The 22,248-nt window shown below is 40.3% G+C and overlaps 1 protein-coding gene across 1 annotated transcript; it reads right to left on the reverse strand.

The window, feature by feature from the left end:
- Positions 1-4,399: 4,399 nt before the first annotated feature.
- On the reverse strand, positions 4,400-11,287 carry LOC121933031 (vomeronasal type-2 receptor 26-like). Its single transcript, XM_042472238.1, has 4 exons — positions 10,493-11,287; positions 9,598-9,825; positions 7,154-7,280; positions 4,400-5,301 (listed from the first exon to the last, which is right to left on the reverse strand). Exons 1-4 carry the CDS (start codon positions 11,285-11,287, stop codon positions 4,400-4,402), a joined length of 2,052 nt encoding a protein of 683 aa, XP_042328172.1.
- Positions 11,288-22,248: the final 10,961 nt, after the last annotated feature.

Genomic DNA, 22,248 nt, shown 5'->3' on the forward strand with positions numbered 1-22,248 from the left:
GAGAAATACATGTCCAGCCTCCTGCACCAGTGAGCAAGTCTGCCACAAAGAAATGTGACATGAGTTCATTTCCCCATTGCTGCAGCCTTGCTAGAAGCTTAATGCTCCTTGTGCCCCAATAACCAGTTGAACAGATTTTCTTCAACTGCTGAGGCTAGATGCTAAGGTGGGCTGAGGGGACATTTATTTAGTCTTACTGTAATACTACCTATGGTGCATTCACACTGCAGAAACAATGCAGTTTGACACTACTTGAAGTGCTGTGCCTCCATCCAATGAAATCCTGGGATTTTTAGTTTTACAAGGTCTTTAGTCTTCTCTGCCAAAGGCAGTTGATGCATCACAAAACTACAAATCCCATAATTCTGTAGGATGGAACCATACCAGTTAAAGTGATGTCAAACTACATTATTTCTGCAGTGCAGATGCCCTTATAATCTCACTGAATACTTCTGGAAATGATTTCTGAATACAAAGCTGTTATAGATCCATAAATCTAGGTTATAAATTTGTAACTGCAACTCAAGAACTAGCCTTCAGTCACCTCTTTGTGACCCTATTATCAAATTAATATCAAAAGGGATGTCTTAGGCAAGCAGTACAAAAGGGGGCTCTCCAGCGCAGGAAAATAGCCACACCATATTTGGGCATCCGGCTGGCTCAGCATTGGAGAAACGGAAAGCACTTAGCTGGAATCTCTCAGAATTATTATCCCTTCACAGAAGAGGATGATAGAGGAAAACCAGACCTAGAACTTCAGGCAGGAAAAAACAGCTTGCACCTGCTCTTTCTGAAAGTGAGTTGGGTCCCCACTGTCTACATGGCCCATTCCCAAGGTGGCTGAAATGCACAATGTGCAATCACACTGCATGGTGTCAAGCCATGCTGCTGGGTTGTTAGGGTTGGGTTTTTTTTGTCATTTCCCCACCACGTATGTGTACTGTTGCATGAACACACCACCTGTGACCTCCAAGTACTTCTCACATCCTGTTCAGATGCTATCCCATTGGATGGCCACACCTTCAATCATGCACACATATACACATGCAATACTCTGCAGGTACTAAGCATCGGAGTACAGGAGTGCTGAATGTGAAGGGCCCCCATACATGCCCCCTGCACACCCCTTCACCTCATGCCCCCCTGTTGGACTGTCTGGTTTGTGTATGGTGTAATAATATCCATTAGTTTCACTGCAGTTTCACTTTTTTTTGGATTGATACATCTGCACTTGTGCAGGGCTGTTCATATATATGCACGAAGATGCACATCTTCTGCACTTGGAAGGTGTACAGACCAGCATCTTTGGCCAGCCTGGGGGTAGAAATGGGCATGGCATCTACATGATGAATGCCCTGACTCTGCCCCCAGGCCAGTGTGACACTGCGTGCCACACTGCACAGCAGGTGGCAACATGGTGCTCCTCTGCCGCTGACTCTACATGACATAGTGCCAAAGGAGTGCCAAAAAGCTGTGATGCCAGTGGCTATGACACCCTTTCTGTGGTGCTGAAAGGAGCTGCTTTTTGCGGCTCCTTTTTTAAATGTGAAAAGGCAATATCGAGGCCACAGCATGTAGTTGCCACAGTCTCATTCTGGTGCTAAAATGGGTGGTCTGTACAACCCCTAAGTCAATCTATCCTGGCATCTTTTTGCTCTGTCTTTTAGCCCTGGAGTATGGCTTCATTTTGGTTTCCACCAGCTTTGGAATTGTGCATCATATAAACACCCTGCTTTCAAAGCAGCTGGAAGTCGCTTTATTTGGTTCATCTGTTCCACCCCTCATTTGCATATCCCATAGAAAGGACGTTTCCTTTGAAGGTTAGGACTCCCTTTGTCTGAGGACATTCATGGAGATTGTCCAGTCATTACCGTATATAGCACCCTATTCTTCTCCCCTGGAAAAGCAAATTTAGCCACTCAACTCACCAAACTCTTCCATAGGACACATTTCTGGGTATAAATATGGGTGCCCAGACACTAGCAATTTGGTCCTGTCTGGAATGAAACAGAATTTCTGTCCTGTCCAATTTCAAATTGGCACCTCTGTAAGCCAGCCACCCCATGTGCTGCAGTGGCTACTTCATTACAGTATCCCTGCAATAGAGCTATACTTCAGGACCAATACAGTATTGCTTCTTAGCCACCCCCCCCAATTTGCTACCATTTACTAACTATGTTAGTTCTTGTGTGAGAGAGAAAGTGTGTTTGTATGCTTGCTGATTTCCCTTTTAAATAAAAGTATATTAATTTAGAAACTGCCTCTGGAGTACTCTGGGTTTGGAGCCATTGGACATAGGCAAGATCCCTTCTTTCCATTATCAATAACCTTCCCATTGCTCCTCATTGAGCTAAACTAAACTAATTTCCCCATTGAATTCAATTGTGGAGAAACACTGGCAGCATAGATTGCAAATAAAGTTGTTTTATTCTTCAAGTTCAACCATAAGTGGCCTGAAGTAATCTTACAGATAACAACAAACGTGCTACCAAGTATATTAAAATGCTATCAAAAGTAATAAGAACAATTATTAATAAAGACATGTAAGTTAGTGGCAGTGGGTGGAAAACTGTCACATATAATTGTTGCCAAGCATTTGGTATTTAAAAGGCCCATTCTGCTGGCATTATCGAGAGAGAGAGAGAGAGAGAGAGAGAGAGAGATCAAGTGGAGTGGGGTCTCTAATTTATGTAACATAACTGCAATGGGGAATGCCAGTCATTCTCTCCAGTTCTTCTACAAACAATTGCTCAGTTTCTAGTAGCCTATACATCATAGTCATGAAAATAATGTATCTTACAGTTCTCACTCTTTCATTGTGAAGGGAAACATATGACAACAGCAATAGGACCCCCCCCCCCCCGTTCAATCTAGGAATATTGTGGTCATTTGACAAAAACAACAACAACATAGCTCCTGTCCATTAACATGCCCTGGGAAATTCTGTAGCTGTTTTAAAGACACTGAAGATGGTCTTGAACTGGGGGGTCCAAATGCCATTAGACAACCTTTTTCATTCCATGCTTTCAGGAACTATTAGACTACTTTACTCACCCAAGTGTATTAGTAGACCCCATAGGCTAATGGCAAACTGTCCTTGCAAACCGATGAGGAAGCATAAAAGAACAGTGATGTTTACACAGATTCACCCCTTTGCCTTGTTTTCTCTTAGTACTGCCTAATTTTCTTTCATCAGCAGAATACTGTTGCCATTCTCCCAGCAGTGTATGGTCGAGTCTTCTGCTCCTGTCCCATACTCATACTTATGTCTAAACTGGTTATCTACAGCAGCTTAGACTTCACACCTGAGTTTCTGTGCATGTGCATGATGGCCTTCAAATTCTGGCATGCTCAGGACTGTAATCTAGGATTTAAAATGTCTTTGTATATTTCTGGAATTTGAGACAAGCAACCTGAGCACACTGACATCTTTCTTAAGTAAGATTTTATGTCTGATTTTGTCTCAAGATGTTTCTGATTCATGTTTACAAGACAGAAATCCATGCATGCATTCAAATGCTTTTAAGAGATGAGGGTTGGCTTCAAACATCTCATCATATATTATTACCACATAACAGAACCATTACACAGAATAAAAACCTCATAAATCCTTTTTATAATGATACAGTATTTAAAAATCCTATTACGCACACATAGTGTGAGTTGATTGCTTCTTGAACACATATTGTACCTCAAATGCACTTTCTGGTGAATTTAGAATTTTAAAATCAGTGGCTGGGTTAGGCAGCTAGGAATGTGTAACCTAGAGTTATGTACAGAAGACTGTTATGGATTCATGACTCCTACATCACTTCAAGTTTAGGATTGTGAATGTGAAAGTTCCCCAGTCCCCACTTATGGGGCAGCAGCTGCTACTATTAACAGGGGCTTGTCTTGGGAAGCAGCTAAGTGATGTTTCTACCACCCTCACATGAGAGTTTTCTGGTTTGTGCGCACTTAACAACATATGGTTACAACAGGGATCAAAATCTTTCTTTATTTCAATTGACAACACAAAGTATTTTTTTAAAAATTGTTTCCCTTTTGATAAGATTGTTAGAGATTTTCGGGGCAGTTTCATTCAATGATATTTTGTATTTCTGAGTTACTCCCCCCCCCCAAATCATTTCAACAAACAATTCAGACAATATACAAAATACAAAGGTGTTTCTGGAAAGTCTCCAAATACTAAGAGTCTTGAAATAATGCAAGAATGTCCATACACCCATTCTGGTCAACAACAAGAACATTTTGGAACTTTTTTTCCATTTCTATCTTTTCAGGACATTATAATTGTCAACAGAAATCATGTTTCAGTTGTTGTACAGAGTTAGGATTACAGATTTCCACAGCAGTCAGCAAAAACTAATAAAAATCAGTGGGAGCATCAAGTGGAAGCTTAATTTTTCCTCTTTATTAACTGTTCTTTTTTGTTCAATTCTGGCTTTAATACAATAATGTAGCATTTGGGGAAGAAAATACAACCCAGCAGCCCAGCACTGGAGGCTAAAATGGAAAAGATCTCCACAGCTACCATGTATTTCCCCTTGGTGCTCAGGTATGTTGGAACAAAGGATAACCAAACACTGCAAAATACCAGCATGCTAAAAGTGATGAACTTGGCTTCGTTGAAAGTGTCAGGAAGCTTTCTGGCAAGGAAAGCCACAGTGAAACTCACAAAAGCCAGAAAGCCCATGTAGCCCAAGGAAAAATAAAACATAGTCAGGGAACCTTCATTACATTCCAGGATAATTTCTGTAGCTATTGTGTTCATGTCAGTGTCTGGGAAAGGGGGAGTAGTACTCAACCAAACAATACAAATGCATGCTTGAACGCTGGAGCACAGAAGCACAATGGAGCTGGACACGGTTTTCCCCACCCATTTCCTCATGTTGCTTCCTGGCCTAGTGGCCATGAAGGCTAAGAGGACTACGATGGTCTTTGCCAGAACGCTAGAGACAGCCACTGAGAAGATGATGCCAAAAGCTGTTTGTCGGAGGAGACATGTCACCTTCTCAGGCTGACCAATGAATAGTAAGGAAGAAAGGAAGCAGAGCAGGAGGGAAACAAGGAGAATGTAGGTCAGATTCCGGTTATTGGCCTTTACAATGGGAGTATCTCGGTGCTTGATAAATGTTCCTAAAACCAAAGCAGTGACCAAAGAAAATAAAACTGCAGAAATGGCTAAACCTATGCCCAGAGGTTCCATATAAGACAGGAATGTTGCTACCTTAGGAAGGCACAGGTTATGCCCCACATTTGGGTAGTAATCCTCTTGACATGTGGTACAAGACTCCACATCTGTGGAAATAAAGAGACCATTTACAGGGTAGACTCGTTTTTTTAAAACAAAACTGGATTGTTATTGTAATAGTCATAGTCATACTAGTAGTGATTGAAATAATAATAATAATAACAGCAACAATAATTACTGTGAAATTTTCCTCATTGTTCACTGGCATATTTAGCAGTACTGAGCTAACAGTGAAAATTCTTGAGAATTTGGATGTTTTAGAAATTATCTCTAGACATAAAAAGGGCCCAAAATGGAACTAACAAATTATTGGCCAGTTTGTCTGTTACATACAATAAGTATGAAATATAATATACAGAACATCTGTACAATATACTAATTGATCGGTTAGATGAAAACATTTTTTTTGTCACAAAAGCAAGCAAGGTTCAAACAAGGCATATCAACTGTTGTTTAATGCTTTGTTTTGAACCTTCTTACTGTTAAATAACCTGAAAAAGTACTGACTTAAAAGACTATTGACTTAAAAGCAGGATTTGATTCCGTATCTTGTAGTAGATTTTCAGACAAAATGGTCTCACCATACACTCATTTTCTCATCAAAATCCTGTATAATAATATCCTGTTGAAGATATAATGCATAGTCTATGATAATACAATGTATAGTCCCACACACTCAATGCAATCGACCAAAGGGGACAAGCAAGGAATTATTCCGGCCACTTTCTTGTTTAATTTATACATCAATGTTATTGTTGATTTCTTTTCATCTCCAACCCTTCATTCTCCAATGATAGAAAGAAAATCTCTGTCCTATTGTATGCAGACAATGTAGCAATTGTATCCCAAGTGCGACAGAGGAAGTTTTTAGGGACATTTTCTGAACATTGTTAAAAGAGAACACCAGTGAATTCTGGTGAAGCCAAGGTAATTTTTCTTCAGATGGAATGGGTGAGGAACAGAGGAGATGGGATGAGATGAGAAAAGAGGAGGAGGAGGTGGCCTGTCAATGTGGCACAGGTAGCAGACAGACAGGACTCCCCCGCATTCTCCAGGAGTGCTGAGGGAGATGGAGAGGCATGGTGATAGGTGGTGGGCAAGGGACAAGGAGGGCACATAGAGAGACAGAGGTGGATGTGGCAGTGGCTTCTCTTGGTCAAAAGGAAAATGCAGCAGTGTGATGACTCTTCTACCTGCCACCTTCTGTATGGTCTTGTACAGGAGGATGTGGGGTGTGTGTGACACTATGAGTTATCACGCTGGGTAACAACAGCCCTAGTGACCCCACTGATTCACATGATAGTAGTTGGTTGAAAGCTCTTAATCTGAGCCAAACCTAATTGATCTTTAATTTCAGAAATTACTATAGTTAGATGTGAGCAAAGCCAAATAAGCAATGGTTGCTGGACACTAAAACTGTAAGGGGGAGTCATGGCGTAGCATCCATACACTCAATGCCACGACTCTGCCCCCAATGTGCCATGATGCCGTGTGTCCATTTACATGGCACACGACATCATGGTGTGACTCTACCGCAGTGCCCAAACGACATAGCATGGAAGGGGTGTCATCAAGCCACCCTGTCCAGCCATGACACCCTTTCCAGGGAGCAAAAAAGTTCCCTGAGACTCACGTTCCCTGAGACTTTATACTTCAAGGGATCCTTCAGTGTAAACAATTTGAGAAAGGCTGATCTATATTGATAAAACTTAGCCCTTGGTTTAGATGAGAGTTCATCTAATTATCTTGATTCCTCTCCCTCTTATTCACAGTACTTAACAGACCCAAAAGTAAGAAAGCCTTCTCAAGCACCCATTTGAATATGCTTGGGATGAATACAATACCATAGTAAGCTAACAAGCCTCTTGTTTATACACACACACACTCTGTATATATTACCTGTCTGCCAAGAAATCTTCCCGTTTGGACATGGGGTACAGTCATAGCAGCAAAATGCCTCTCCTTCTTTCTTTTTCTTCTGATAACCTGGATGGCAGTACTCATTACACAATGAAAGAGGCACCACCTTTTCAGAAAATATGAAGAATGAGCACTGGCATTTATATTTTATATATATGTTTGGCTTTTAATGAAACTGTTGTCAGGACAAGAAAACATTACTATTTTCATGAAAATGATATGGACAAAAAGTTCCCCTCCCCCCAGAGTGTAAATAAGAATACAACCTATACAGACCAATCCAAGAAATTTCTTAGGTGCAAAAAACATACAACCCAACTCAGCATTTCTTATTTTTATATTCCTTACTTATTATACTTACATGCATCTAATCTTTTGGGCAGCATCAACACTGCAGAAATAATCCAGGTTGACACCACTTTAACTGCCATGAAATTCTAGGAACTGTCGTTTTCTGAGTCATGTAGCCTCCATTGTCAGAGAACTCTGGTGCCACAACAAACTGCCATTCCCAGAATTCCATAGCACTTAGCCTTGGCAGTTAAAGAGGTGTCAAACTGGATTATTTCTGCAGTGTGGATACAGCTGTAAATTCTAGCGGATGACTTAAAATAAATGCATGTTTTGAAATAAAAACACAAAATCCTAATTTCTAACGCAGCATAACAATAGCAGCAGAGCATTCCATCGATACAAATACATTCACAGAAGTATCCCAAAATGTCATAGTTCCTAACAACAAAAGTGGCAAGAAGTTGAAATGGTCCTCCAAGTAACCTAACTTCATCTGACAATGGCCCAAAATTTACATGAGCACTTTGAAATGGACCTAGATACAAATTGTGTGCTTTATCCAAGAGTATCTAGGGTTGGCCAGCTACCACTGACTCAAGCATTTGCACATTTTAGTGTACAGGATGTAGATGAAACATCAGTTTGCTTCTACACAACCACTTCGTTGCTATTGTTAGCTGCCCTCAAGTTGACCTTGACTCATGGAAACTCTATGGATGAGACAACTACAAGCTCCCTATACTCCACTGTTCTGCTTAGGTCTTGTAAATTCATACCCATGGCCTCTCTAATTGAGTCCAGCCATCTGGTGTGTGGTCTTCCTCTCTTTCTACTGCCGTCTGATTTTCCTAGCATTTTCTAATGAATCATGGCTTCTCATGGCACCATAAAGACTAGCATATTTTATTTGTCAAAAGCTTTCATGGTTTCCAAACTACTTCATGTATGTGATGAAGTGAGCTGGAGTACACAAATGCTTAAGCAACATAAAACGTGTCCACCTTTAAAGAGCTAAAGATGTTGTGGTCTTAAGTTCAAAATGGTTCTTTTGCCTAGAATAAGTATGCATATGCCCAACTTTTATTACAACATGAAAGGTAACGGAGCTAAACACACAGATGCTCTGAGATTGTCTCTGAAAAGTATTGTGTGATGACAAAGACAGCAAAGCTATAACATGGAAATACTTCTATTTTGGATTAAACCATATATGTTATTGACAAAATTTCCTAAACAAATGAATCAATAAACAAAGTTATAGATTCCTGCACTCATTGTAAATATATAATAGTTTCGAACAACATATTGAAATCAGACAACAGGATCCTATAGAAGCACAAAACATGTGTCCATTAAACATGTGTCCAAGTGTTCCTTTCTTTTTCTGCTCTTGTTCAGGGTGATGATAGTGATGGAATGGGAAGGATGCCAGCTCTAAGCCACCTACTTCATGAGTGAGGATTTAAATCTCCCTCCCTCCCTCCTTCCCTCTTTCTCCCATTTCCTGTGTGTGTGTGTTTGTTTGTGTGTAAAGCAAGCCAATAAAGAAATTTTCACATCATCAGGGCTATTGAGTCATTCATTCACCGTCAGTTCACCAAAAAATTTTGGACATTAAGGAATATTGTGCATGGCTCAAGCAATTGCCCAGTAATGTGCTCCACTACCTTGATTTCCATTTGGAGCTTTTGGGAGCTTCTGATGGCATGTGTATCCCATGTCAACAATGAAAATAGGCTAAGGACTGGAGCAGATGGGAACGAAAGAGCGGCCCAAGTCCACTCCAGCCACAAGTGGGTCGGGATTCCCCTGTCTGCATGGCCCAGTCCCAAGGCAGGCTGTAGATGCAGGCCCCAACCTGCGCCAGCCAGGACCTGAGCCTGCTCCATTTTGTTCCAGTCTAAAGGGCTGGAGCGTGGCTTCAGTGTGGCTTCTGACCACCCTGGATGTGTTCGTTATTTGAACACCATGCTGCAAAGTGTCTGGAAGCTGCTTCATTTGGCTGGTCTGTTCCGCGCCTAAGACATACTACTCAGTAGTTTAAGAGACTTTGCTCCATTTCTATGCTGCTTGTAGTGAAATCTGTCCATCTGAAACTGCAGACCTTAAAGTTTATAGTAACATCCCACCTGGTTAAAGCTTCTGGGCCACATGATAACATCCTCGTTAATACTGAAATCTTTGCCAGGAGGAGCCCAAGGATTCATCCTTCCAACTTTCACTCTGGCAAACGAATTATTGGGGAACGTAATCACATTTGTAATGTCAAACCCCATTGTAAACTCCCCATTATCATTCAAAAACACCCTTTCTCCAGCGCTGTTGTTAAATGAGAGATTCCTCAAAATAGGATGAAGCTAGATGAAAGAACAACAAAAAAAATTCAAGGTAATAATAATAAAAAGTCCACAAAGGAACTTCTGGGTGAATGCTAAAATAATGCTGCTTTGTAGCTTTGCCCTGGAACTGATTTATAAAATAAACTGTTTCAAAATAATATAATTATTAAAGTTATACGATATTAGTTTTACATATAGAACATAGGGGTACAAAATAAGAAACAGTCCACTACTGGCATTTCATTTAGATCCCACTTTTTGGCAACCATTCTAACTGCTGAAATAGAACTGAGATTAATTTCAGCAATTTACATGTACCCACATAAAAGTCATGCTACTCAGTGCCATTTTATGATCTGGGGTAAAATGTAAAGACTACATTTTGTGATGGCTGCTAGCTACCATGTTAGTGGATGGTGAATGTTAATTTGAGATTCAATAGAGCTATCAAAGTGCAAAGCCTGTTTGGAGAGGATTCATTTCAACACTTTAGATAGATCTTTTATAGTTCAGATTAAGTCCAGGTCATCTTCACCACTCAACTCATAAAGAAGCCACCAGCTACTAATGCCAAATCTCAAACGAGTTCTGAGATTTTAGAAACAAAGATATTTTGTTGATGCATCAAGATATTGCATTTTCATATAGTTCATGGCAATTGAGGAGGACTATCAAGAGAGATTACCTGCCATGGCTGCAGTTTCCTATGTTCTAGCCTCTCTCTGGATACCATTAATCCTGATTTGGGTCTAGACTTATACAGTTTATGTACAGCATAAGCCAAAGCATACACAGCATTATAGATACTGTAACTTTGACCAATCATTTTCATTTCAAAGAATGGTCCAGGTAAATTCTCTAGCCTTTCTTCTCCAGTGCATGGCATCAGAACACCTCCATTATCTTTGGGATTTGGAAATGAACAGCTAAATGCTTGCTCCCAGAATGTTTGGATAAAGCCATTCTCCTTGGCCAAATGAGGCTTCAGATTCTGAAGAAAGTATTGGAACCCTGGCACCTCTTCTGAGTGGGCTGTGAAAGATAAGGTTCCATGGAACAGTTCTATATCCCAGTCTCTGTGCATGGATATTGCAACAATATCCAATTGAGCAGTCATAATCCACATTTTACCAAGTATTTTCTCATTATCAGTTTCTTCTTCATGTAGCAACAGCCTCAGAATTAACATGGTACCAATATCTCCATGTACAACAATAACATTGGCTTTGCTTTCCATGATATTGACATGAATTTTCTTCCAGTTTGTGAGGGCATTTAAAAAATCATTAAAAAAGCTTAATTTGTATATTTTCTCCATGAAGGCAGGGCAGATCTCATTGTCATAAAATATTGGTAGTATGTTCTTTAGAAAAGATTCTCCATTTTCTTCATCTATGGTTATTAGACCCACCCATATCCATTTGAAATGTGTAAGTAGCTGGACAATTGCCTTGTACTGATGGATGCTGTTTGGAAGCATCTGGTATGAAGAGAGAAAATGGGACTGAGTCCTCATTTCAGAGATAAAATTGTCATAGCTGAACTGAATGGGAGGGAAAGGATAGTAATTATTCTTCTATGGAATTAGAAACTTATTGTTATTTATTTATTGTTTATTTTATTTATTGTTATTTTACAAATACTGTATATTTAAAACACATTTCTTTATTGCTGTCTAAATGAATTTTTTTCCAGGAATGTATGGACCCCATACTATGGAATGCTGAAATCATGGTCCCATAAACATTGTGGATCCTGTCCAGCAGATGAGGTTTTGCAAGTGTTATGGGAGCTGCTGTCATTTCACATTTCTTCTGAGAATGAAAATGTGACTGTGAGCCTTATAAGGGCATATAGTTAGTTACAGTCGGCCCTTCTTATACACTGATTTTTTATACACGGATTCAAGCATCCACGGTTTGAAAATGTTCAAAAAATTATAAATTTCAAATATCAACTTTTGATTTTCCATTTTTTTAATAAGGGACACCATTTTGCTATGTTATTATATTTAATGGGACTTGAGCATACACGGATTTTGTTATACATGGGGGATCTTGGAACCAAACCCCAGTGTATAACAAGGGTCCTGTGTAAGGGTCATGTTAAAGCACTGTGACTTCATGTCATGTACTGAACAGCCAAGTGCTATTACTTTTTCATGTAATGTAATCAAAATATTATGTTCCTGATTGCTAAACCTGAAATTATTGAAATTGTACCATTTCTGAAGAATCATTCCTTGGGTCATATGCCTACTCAGTTTCAGTTATGTTCATAATTCATTGCTTTTCAGAGATACTTATATCTTTATAAAAATCATGCTGCTCTGTGATTAATGAATGGCTGATGAAAAGGGAGCTTTTAGGAGTTTAAAATCAATCTCTTCAATTGAACTCTTGCACTCAAAAAGGCATTTTTAACAGGTTTTCTTCAGTTTGATAGAATAAACTTTATCTTGTCTATGCATTGGTCTTCCATTACTCTTGTCAGATGAGACTTTCTCCAGAGAAGCTGTCCTGTTGATTTCCTGCTTATTCTGATTCATATGCCATTTTCATGATTTCATTCCTTTCAGTCATCTTCCTTTTGAAACCTGCACATTACCACTATTAATTAGGTTTACATTGCAATGAGGGGCATAAAGGAAGAGAAGGTGGGGGAGGAAGGAGAGGAGGGAAGAAAGTCATGATTGCATATATAATCAAAGACAGACAAGACCAAAGGTGCATTCACACTGTAGAAATAATGCAGTTTGACACCACTTTAAGTTATTTTACAACTACTGGGATTCATAGTTTCACAAGGTCTTTAGCCTTCTTTTGTGTCACAAAATTACCAATTCAAGTTAAAAAGAAGAATGTAATATTATTTTTTAAATGTTAATGTCTTTTTGATGATATTGATTGTGAAATGGGGATTGTTTGTATTATGTGCACAGGTACTGAATAAAAATTATATATAAATAACCCAAACAAAATAAAATCAGAAAGGATGGGGGGGGGCAACCTACAAAACACAGGATTCTGTAGTATGGAGCCATGGCAGTTAAAGTCGTTTCAAGCTGCATTAATTTTACAATGATGATGCATCCTTAGAAAGGGAAGAGAAATATTGTGTTGCACTGTGAAAACACAATGCTTAAGGGTCAAATTCTACCTGTGGTAGCTTGTAGATGTCCAGTATGTCTTCTATACAGAGAGATGTTTCAGAACCAAGACCACTAATTACTCCTATTAACTTATTCCAAATCCCACAAGAGTAATTGGGAATTAATCTTTTCTGTGAGGAGAAAAATTCCACTGCAATGTGATACATCCTCTTTGGACTGGTGTAGCTCTCAAAGATATGGAAGCCCAAAGACATATTAGGCAAGATCAAGAGGTTTTGATTAATCTCACTTACTGCAAATGTTAAGGCAAGGACATGCTGGTAATACTTTGTCACTACCCTGCAAAAAAATTAGATGATAGATCAGAAAGAGCACTCCAACTCCTTAAAGATTCTCTAAATCAGTTTTAAACCAAACTGCATATCATTAAAGTGAACTCACAGAACTAAACAAGGGTGGCAAAACTTCCAAATATAGTTTGCTTATTTCATTGCAGTGATTCCTATGATCTTCCTGTCAGTTTCTATCCTTGATAATTCAGCCTCTCTACAAGGCAGCTTACAAAGAGGCAGAGAGTACAATAAAATGCACATTGTTAAAAACAGGCACAATTAAGATTAAAACAGTGTTAGATAACAAGATAATTAAAACCAATTAAAATCTCACTTTAAAACAGATTGAAAACTCTCTCTGTGTGTCTGTGTACCTTCAAGCTGCCTGCTGACTTATGGTGACCCCATGAATTTAATAGAGTTTTCTTAGACGGAGCATATTATGATGTGATTTTTCCAGTTCTCCAGCGCTTTCCTATGAAATGCAGCCTACAGCATCTGGTATCCATTGGGAGTCTCCCCTACAAGTATTAACCAGACTTGGCCCTTCTTAGCTTCCAAGAACACAGAATCTGGAGTCTTTAGTGTACAGTACAATAATGCCTCCTTTTTTTTGATTAAAAATAGTTTCCAAAAGCTTTCTGAAAAAGAAAGGTCTTAACCTGCCTTTGAATGGAAAGCATGGAAGGAGCTATCCTAACTGCCCCAGGGAGGGAATTCCAAAGTGTGGGAGCAGCCACAGAGAAGGTCTCTCCCAAGGTCCCACCAACTGTGCCTGTGAAAGCAGTGGGATAGAGAGACATGTCTCCCCTTTAAGTTTGGGTAGGCTCATATGGGAAGATCTGATCCTTCAAATAGCCTGGAATGACCTTCAAATGGATCAGGATATAAAGCTTCAAATGAAACAGGGTAAAAATAACGAGATGAAATGGCATGAAAGAAGTAAGGATGAGAGTTCTGGCCATAAATCTGGATGCTCTGAAGCAGGAAGGTAAAGAAATCATACTAGTCTCCTCATTATTGATGAAACTGGCTATCTTGACAGGCCAAGAAAATTCACAGAATATAGTGCTGAATAGTGAGGCTGTATAAGATAAGAGAGTGACAAAAAATAAGATGTAGAAAGATGACTGAGGGCCCAAATAGACAGGACAAAATAAGCACTGGAGTTCAACTTTAGCATGGCTTCTGCACTGTTAAGATGCATGTGTCATTTAAACAGCATAACTCCAAAGTGACCCAAAGCAGTTTTATTTTGGCCTATCTGTTCGGGCCCTAAAATCACAAAGAAATGTAATGCAATAGAGCATATGTTTAAAAAGAAGGGACTGAACAAATGCATATTACAGAACAAACAAAAAACATTTTTCAGTTCTATCTCAATGGTTAATAAATGATGGCTGTGCACCTATGTTTGCATAGCAAGACATAAGCCTCAGTTAACTCAGTTACACTTATTGCTACTTACAGGTAACCTGGCACATAATTGGGATTAAAAAGCATTTCATTACTTGTCAATCCAGGCAGTATCTGCTTATAAAAGAAAGGATATATTTTTTCTATATGAGAAAGTCAGCATAACATATAGGAAATTTACAGGCCAGAGGTGTAAAAATTAGGTGATAGAGATAGGTAAGAATATGGAAAAGAAAAGAGCCTTACATGGGGAAATCAGTATAATGAGCAGGATATTCAACGAAGGAAAATTGATCCAGAAATACCAGCATCTGTGAGACAGTTCCACCAATCACAAGGTCACCTCTCTTATAATACCTATGAGGCGTTTGGAGAGCGTCATGCATAGTACAGTTAGCCTTCTGCTCCCAGAACTCAGTGTGAGGTATGTGCAGCAACAAAAGTAGCACTTCCATCCTGATCATGATTACCTCTAGATACCGAATAATGATTTTCTAACTACATCCATATCAATGGAATTGTTCTAGCAACTTGTGATTAAGGATAGCTGATGCTTTGGGTGCAATATTTGACGCTCCTAATCACCTTCCTCCACTGAAAACTGAAGGAAAATCACCAGTGATCGTAGTGGTGGCAACCTTCCTCACAAACTCTGCATCTGAAACCAACAGAATGTTTTTAAAATCATTTCTCCTCCATCATAGCCTTGCCATGTTGCAGCTTTTGAAAACCCACATGAGAGATGGGTCAAAAGAAGACTTGCAGAGAATATAATTTGGGAGATCTGTTGGGGCTTTGATGTGAATTACATGTTAGATGTAGGGGAATTACAAGATGTATAATCAGCCTCTCCCAAGGAATTGGGACCTTAGTGACATTTTGTCTTGTACTGTTCTTGTTGAAAGAACACACACTTTCCAGATTAATCACAGACTTTCTTGTTTTTTTCTTGAAGTGTGCTGAGAAGAACACATACCTGGTATCAAACTATGTGGCCTGAAATGGGATGGGGGGGGGGGGGCTATACAGGCTTTGGGTAAAGCATTTTTTATTATTATTTCAGCACTGCACTGTCAGGATCTACCAGCCCACATTGCACATACTGGAAGTGAACTGGACATCATCATCACTTCCAGTTATAGTCTGGACTGTTTTTGGCCTGTTTGGGGTTTGGGCATGTGTATGTTGGAGGAAGACAGTATACAGTGGAGCTCATAGAAGCTACCAGAGGGGGACACTGTACATTAATGTTCAGTGAGTGGGAGAGGTTTAGGGATGTTTTAGAGGTTTCCATAGAAGACACGAATTTGCGACCGATTCGATCAAAGGTTAGCCTCCTTATCTATGCTCACTGTGGTGTAGTACCTTGAATGTGTACAGACTCCACATCTGTGGAATAAAGAACCATTACAGGTTAGACTCGTGTTTGGAAACAAAACGTATTGTTATTTAAGAGTCATAGTCATAGGAGTGATTGAAATGAATAATTAACAACAACAATATTACTGGACTTTTCCTCATTGTTCACTGGATGTTTAGCGCTACTGGGCGAACAGTGAAAATTTGTGAAATTTTTTTTTTATCTCTGACAAAAAGGGCCCATGGCCTACAAATTTTGGCCGTTTGCTGTTACATACATATATGAATTAGGCAGACATCTGACAAGCTAATTGTCGTTAGAGAACATTTTTTTTTTTCCAACCCCAGTCAACAAGGCTATCACGTGTTTTTATCTTGTTTTGAACCTCGTTACTGTTAATAACCTGAAAAGTACTGAGTAAAAGACTTTGAGTAAAAGCAGGATTTGATTCCGTATCTTTGAGTAGATTCAGACAAAATGGTCTCACAACACTCATTTCTCATCAAATCCGTAAATAATATCGCTGTTGAGATATAATGCAGTCTATATAATACAATGATATCCCAGCCAACTCAATGCAATCGACCAAAGGGACACAAAATTATTCCGGCCACTTTCTGTTTAATTATACATCAATTATGTTGATTTCTTTTCACTCCAACCCGCTTCTCCAATGAAGAAAGAAAACTCTGTCCTATGTGTAGCAGACAATGTAGCAATTGTATCCCAAGTGCGAAAGGATTTTTAGGGACATTTTCTGAACATTTTAAAAGAGAACACCAGTAATTCTGGTAAGCCAGTAATTGTTTCTTCAGATGGAATGTGAGGAACAGAGAGATGGGATGAGATGAAAAAGAGGAGGGGTGGTCTCAATGTGGGCACAGGTACAGACAGACAGACTCCCCCGCATTCCCAGGATGCTGAGGGAATGAGAGCAGGTATAGGTGGGGGCAAGGACAAGGAGGCCATAAGAGACAGAGGTGATGTGGCATGGCTTTCCCTGCTGGTCAAAGGAAAAATGCAGCGTGTGATGACTCTACCTGGCCACCTCGGTATGTTGTGTACAGGAGGAGGGGGGTGTTGTGAACTAGATATCCCTGGGTAAACAGCCCTAGTGACCCACGGTTCACATGAGAGTAGTTGGTTAAAGCCTTAATCTGAGCAAACCGAATGATCTTAATTTCAGAATTATATAGGTAGAGTGGAGCAAGCCAAATAAGCAATGTTGCTGGACACGAAAACTGGAAGGGGAGTCTGGGCGTAGCATCCATACCTCATCCACACGTCTGCCCATGGTTGCCATGATGGGTGTTCCATTTACATGGCACGAATCATGGTGACTCTACCGCAGGGCCAACGCAGAGCAGGAGGGTGTCAGCAACCACCGTCAGCATGACAACTTTCGGGAGCAAAAAGTGTCCCTGAGACCACGGTCCCGGGAGACTTTAATAGATTCAAGGGATCCTGCAGTGTAACAATTTGGGAGAAAGCTATTAGTGATAAAACTTGCCTTGTTAGATGAGAGTATCATTACTTGATCGCTCCCTCTTATTCACGTACTTAACAGACCCAAAGTAAGAAAGGCGCTTCTCAAGCACCCATGAATTGCGTTGGAGAATACAATACATGTAGCTAACAGCCTTGTTTATACACACACACACTCTGTAATAGTACCTGTCTCCAAGAATTTCCGTTGGACTGGGGTGCAGCATACAGCAAATGGCCTCTCCTCGTTTCTTTTCTTCTGATCCTGATGGCAGTATCATTACACAAAGAAGAGGCACCACCTTCAGAAATATGAGAAGCACTGCATTATATTTTATATAGTAGTTTGGCTTTTATGAAACTGTTTCAGGAAGGAAAAACATTACTATTTTCATGAAAGAGATGGGACAAAGTCCCCTCCCCCAGAGTGTAAATAAGAATACAAGATCAGACAATCAAGAAGTTCTTAGTGCAAAAAACTACAACCCAACAGCATTCTTATTTTTATCCGTACTGATTAACTACAATGCATCTATCTTTGGGCAGCATCAACACTGCAGAAATAATCCAGGGTGACACACTTTAACTGCCAGGAAATTTGGGATGCGGTTTCTGTCATAGCCCATTGTCAGAGAACTCTGGTCCACAAAACGGATCCCAGAATTCCATAGCCTTAGCCTTGGCATTTAAAGAGGTGCAAACTGGATTAGTTCTGCGTGTGGATACAGCTGTAATTCACGGATACTTAAAAAAATGCATGTTTTGGAATAAAACCAAAACCTAATTTCGAACGCGCATAACAAGAGCAGCAGAGCAGGTCATCGATACAATACAAATTCCAGAGTATCCCAAATGTCATAGTTCCTAACAACAAAAGTGGCAAGAAGTTAAATGGTCCTCCAATAACCTAACTGCATCTGCAGGCCCAAAATTACATGGCACTTTGAAATGGACCTATACAATTGTGTGCTTATCCAAGGAGTAGCTAGGGTTGGCCAGCTACCCCGACAAGCATTTGCACATTTAGTGTACAGAGTAGATGAAACATCAGTTTGCTCTACACAACCAATGCGTTGCGATGGTTGTGCCTCAGGACCTTGACTCATGAAACTCTATGGATGAGACAATACAAGCTCCTGTATCCACTGTCTGCGTTAGTGTAAATTCAGACCATGGCCTCCTAATTGAGCCAGCCATCTGGTTGTGGTCTCCTCGCTTTGCGACTGCCGTCGTTTTTCCTCATTTTTAATGAATCAGGCTTCCATGGACCATAAGAATAGCAGATTTGTATTGTCAAAGCTTTCATGGCGGGTTACAAACGCCCTCAAGGGGCCGTTTCCCGCCGCCGCATTCCGCGTGTCGCAGGGAAGCCCCATCTGCCAAAACCGCGAGGCTCCTTGCGCAGCAAAAAAGGAGCGCGAAATGCCGCTCTTTTTTGAACGCGGAAGTAGGCGCACGAGGGGTGGAGTTGCGCCCTCCCCGGCGACGTCACTTCCGCCGCGACAAGCGTCTGGCGCACAATCGTCCAGTACGTCAAATGGCGGCGCCCATGTGGATGGCGCCGCAAAAGTACGCGCTCTTGCGCTTACTGGGAGGAAGGGCCATCAGGAAGGTAAGAACCTTCCTAGCCTAATACGGCCCTTCCTACCCTAGTACGCGCGGAGCGCGTACTTTATGGCGGTGTGTAACACGCCATGTTTTCCAAAACTACTGCATGTATGTGAGAAGTGAGCTGGAGGACACAAATGCTTAAGCAACATAAAACGTGTCCACCTTAAGAGCTAAAAGAGGTGTGGTCTTAAGTTCAAAATGGTTTCTTTGCCTGAATAGTATGCAGCCAACTTTTACACAACAGGGTAACGGAGCTAAACACACAGAGCTCTGAGATTGTCTCTGAAAGTTGGTGTGATACAAAGCAGCAAAGCTATACATGGAAATACTTCTATTTGGGGATTAAACATATTGTTATTGACAAATTGCCTAACAAGGATCATAACAAAGTTATAGATTCCTGCACTCATTGTAAGATATATAGAGTGTTCGGAACACATATTGAAATCAGACAACGATCCTATAGAAGCCAAACATGTGTCATTACATTGTCCGTTTCCTTGTGGTTTTTCTGCTCTTGTCAGGTGATGATAGTGAGGAGGGGAAGGATCAGCTCTAGCCCCTGCTTCATGATGAGGATTAAATTCCCCTCCCTCCCTCCCTCCCTCCCTCCCTCTTTCTCGCCATTCCTGTGGTTGTGTGTTGTTTGTTTGTAAGCAAGCCAATAAAGAAATTTCACGATCATCAGGCTATGAGTCTCATGTCCCGCAGTTCACCAGAAAATTTTGGACATGAAGGAAATTGTGCATGCTCAAGCAATTGCCCAGTAATGTGCTCCACTACCTTGATTTCCATTTGGAGCTTTTGGGAGCTTCTGTGGCACTGTATCCATTTCACATGAAAATAGCTAAGGACGGAGCAATGGGACGAAAAGAGCCCAAGTCCCTCCAGCCACAAGTGGGTCGGGATTCCCTGTCTGCATGGCCCGTCCCAAGGCGGCTGTAGATGCAGGCCCCCAACCGGCGCCAGCCAGGCCTGAGGGCTGCTCCATTTTGTTCCAGTCTAGGGCTGGAGCTGCTAGGTGGCTTCTGACCACCCTGGTGTGGTGTTATTTGAACACCATCTGCAAAGTGTCTGGAACTTTCTTTGGCTTGGTCGTTCCCCCTAAGACAACTATCAGTGGTTAAGAGAGCTTGCTCCTTGCTAGCTGCTGTAGTGAAATCTGTCCGATCTGAACGCAAGACTTAAAGTTTAGTAACTCCCACCTGGTTAAAGCTTCTGGCCACTGTACATCTCGTTTATGAATCTTGCCAGGAGGACCCAAGATTCATCCTCATGTCACTCTGGCAAACGATAGTGGGGAACGTAATCACATTGTAATGTCAAACCCCATTGTAAACTCCCCATTAGTCAAAACACCCTTCTCAGCGCGTTGTAAAGGAGAGATCCTCAAAATGATGGAAGTAGATGAAAGAACAACAAAAAAAATTCAAGGTAAAATAATAAAAAAGGCCACAAAGGAACTTCTGGTGAATGCGAAATAGGGCGGCTTTGTAGCTTGCCCGGAGGATTTATAAAAATAACGGTTTCAAAATAATATATTATAAAGTATACGAGAGTAGTTGTACATTGAACTAGGGGTAACATAAAACAGTCCCTACTGGCCGTTCAGTTATCCCACTTTTGAACATTCTACTGCTGAATGACTGAGATTATGTCAGCAATTTACATGTACCCACATAAAGTCATGGCTACTCGTGCCATGTTATGATCTGGGGGTAAAATGAAAGACTACATTTGTGATGGGCCTGCACTACCATGTTAGTGATGGTGAATGTTATGGAGAATTCAATAGAGCATAAAAGTGCAAAGCCTGTTTGGAGAGGATTTCATTTCAACACGTTAGATAGATCTTTAAGTTCAGATTAAGTCCAGGGCATCTCACCATCAACCATAAGAAGCCACCAGCTACTATGTCAATCTCAAACGTTCTGAGATTTAGAAACAAATATTTTGTTAGCATCAGATATTGCATTTTCTATAGTTCTGGCAATTGGAGGAGACTATCAAAGAGGATTACCTGCCATGGCTGCAGTTCCTATTTTCTAGCCTCTCGCTGAATACCATTAATCCTGATTTGTGTCTAGACTTATACATTTATGTACAGCAAAGCAAAGCATACACAGCATTAGAGATACTGTAACTTTGACAATCATTTCATTTCAAAGAATGGTCCAGGTAAAATCTCGCTAGGCTTTCTCTCTCCAGTGCATGGCATCAGAACACCCATTATCTTTGGGATTGAAATGAACAGCTAAATGGATTGCTCCCAGATTTTGGATAAAGCCATTCCCTTGCAAAGGAGGCGTTGCGTGAAGAAAGTATTGGAACCCTGGCACCCTTCTGATGGCTGTGAAAGATAAGGTTCCATGGAACGTTCATATCCCAGTCTCTGTGCATGGGATATTGCAACATACCAATTGAGCATCATAATCCACATTTTACCAAAGTATTTTCTCATTATATCAGTTTCTCTTCATGTAGCAACAGCTCGGAATTAACATGGTACCATATCTATCCCATGTACAACAATAACATGGCTTTTGCTTTCCATGATTATTGACTGATTTTCTTCCATTTTGTGAGGCATTTAAAAATCATTAAAAAGCTTAATTTGTATATTTCTCCATAAGCAGGCAGAGCTCATTGTCATAAAATAGTTGGTAGTATGTTCGTTTAGAAAAGATTCTCCATTTTCTGTCACTATGGTTATTAGACCACCCATATCCATTTGAAATGTGTAAGTAGCTGGACAATTGCCTTGTATGATGGATGCTGTTTGAAGCAATCTGGTATGATAGAGAAAATGGGACTGAGTCCTCATTTCAAGATAAAAGTCAAAAGCTGAACGAATTGGAGGGAAAGGATGTAATTATTCTTCTATGGAATTAGAACTTTGTATTTAATTTATGTTTATTTATTTATTGTTTATTATTCCAATACTGTATTTAAACCCCTTTCTTTATTGCGGTTCTAAGGAATTTTTTTTCCAGGAATGTAGGACCCCAACATGAATGCTGAAATCATGGTCCCATAAACATTTGGGATCCTGTCCAGCAGAAATGAGGTTTTGCAAGTGTTGGGAGCTGGCTTCATTCACAGTTCGTCTGAATGAAATGTACGTG

The sequence above is a fragment of the Sceloporus undulatus genome, chromosome 6 (genome assembly GCF_019175285.1).
Source record: "Sceloporus undulatus isolate JIND9_A2432 ecotype Alabama chromosome 6, SceUnd_v1.1, whole genome shotgun sequence".
Taxonomy (NCBI): domain Eukaryota; kingdom Metazoa; phylum Chordata; class Lepidosauria; order Squamata; family Phrynosomatidae; genus Sceloporus; species Sceloporus undulatus.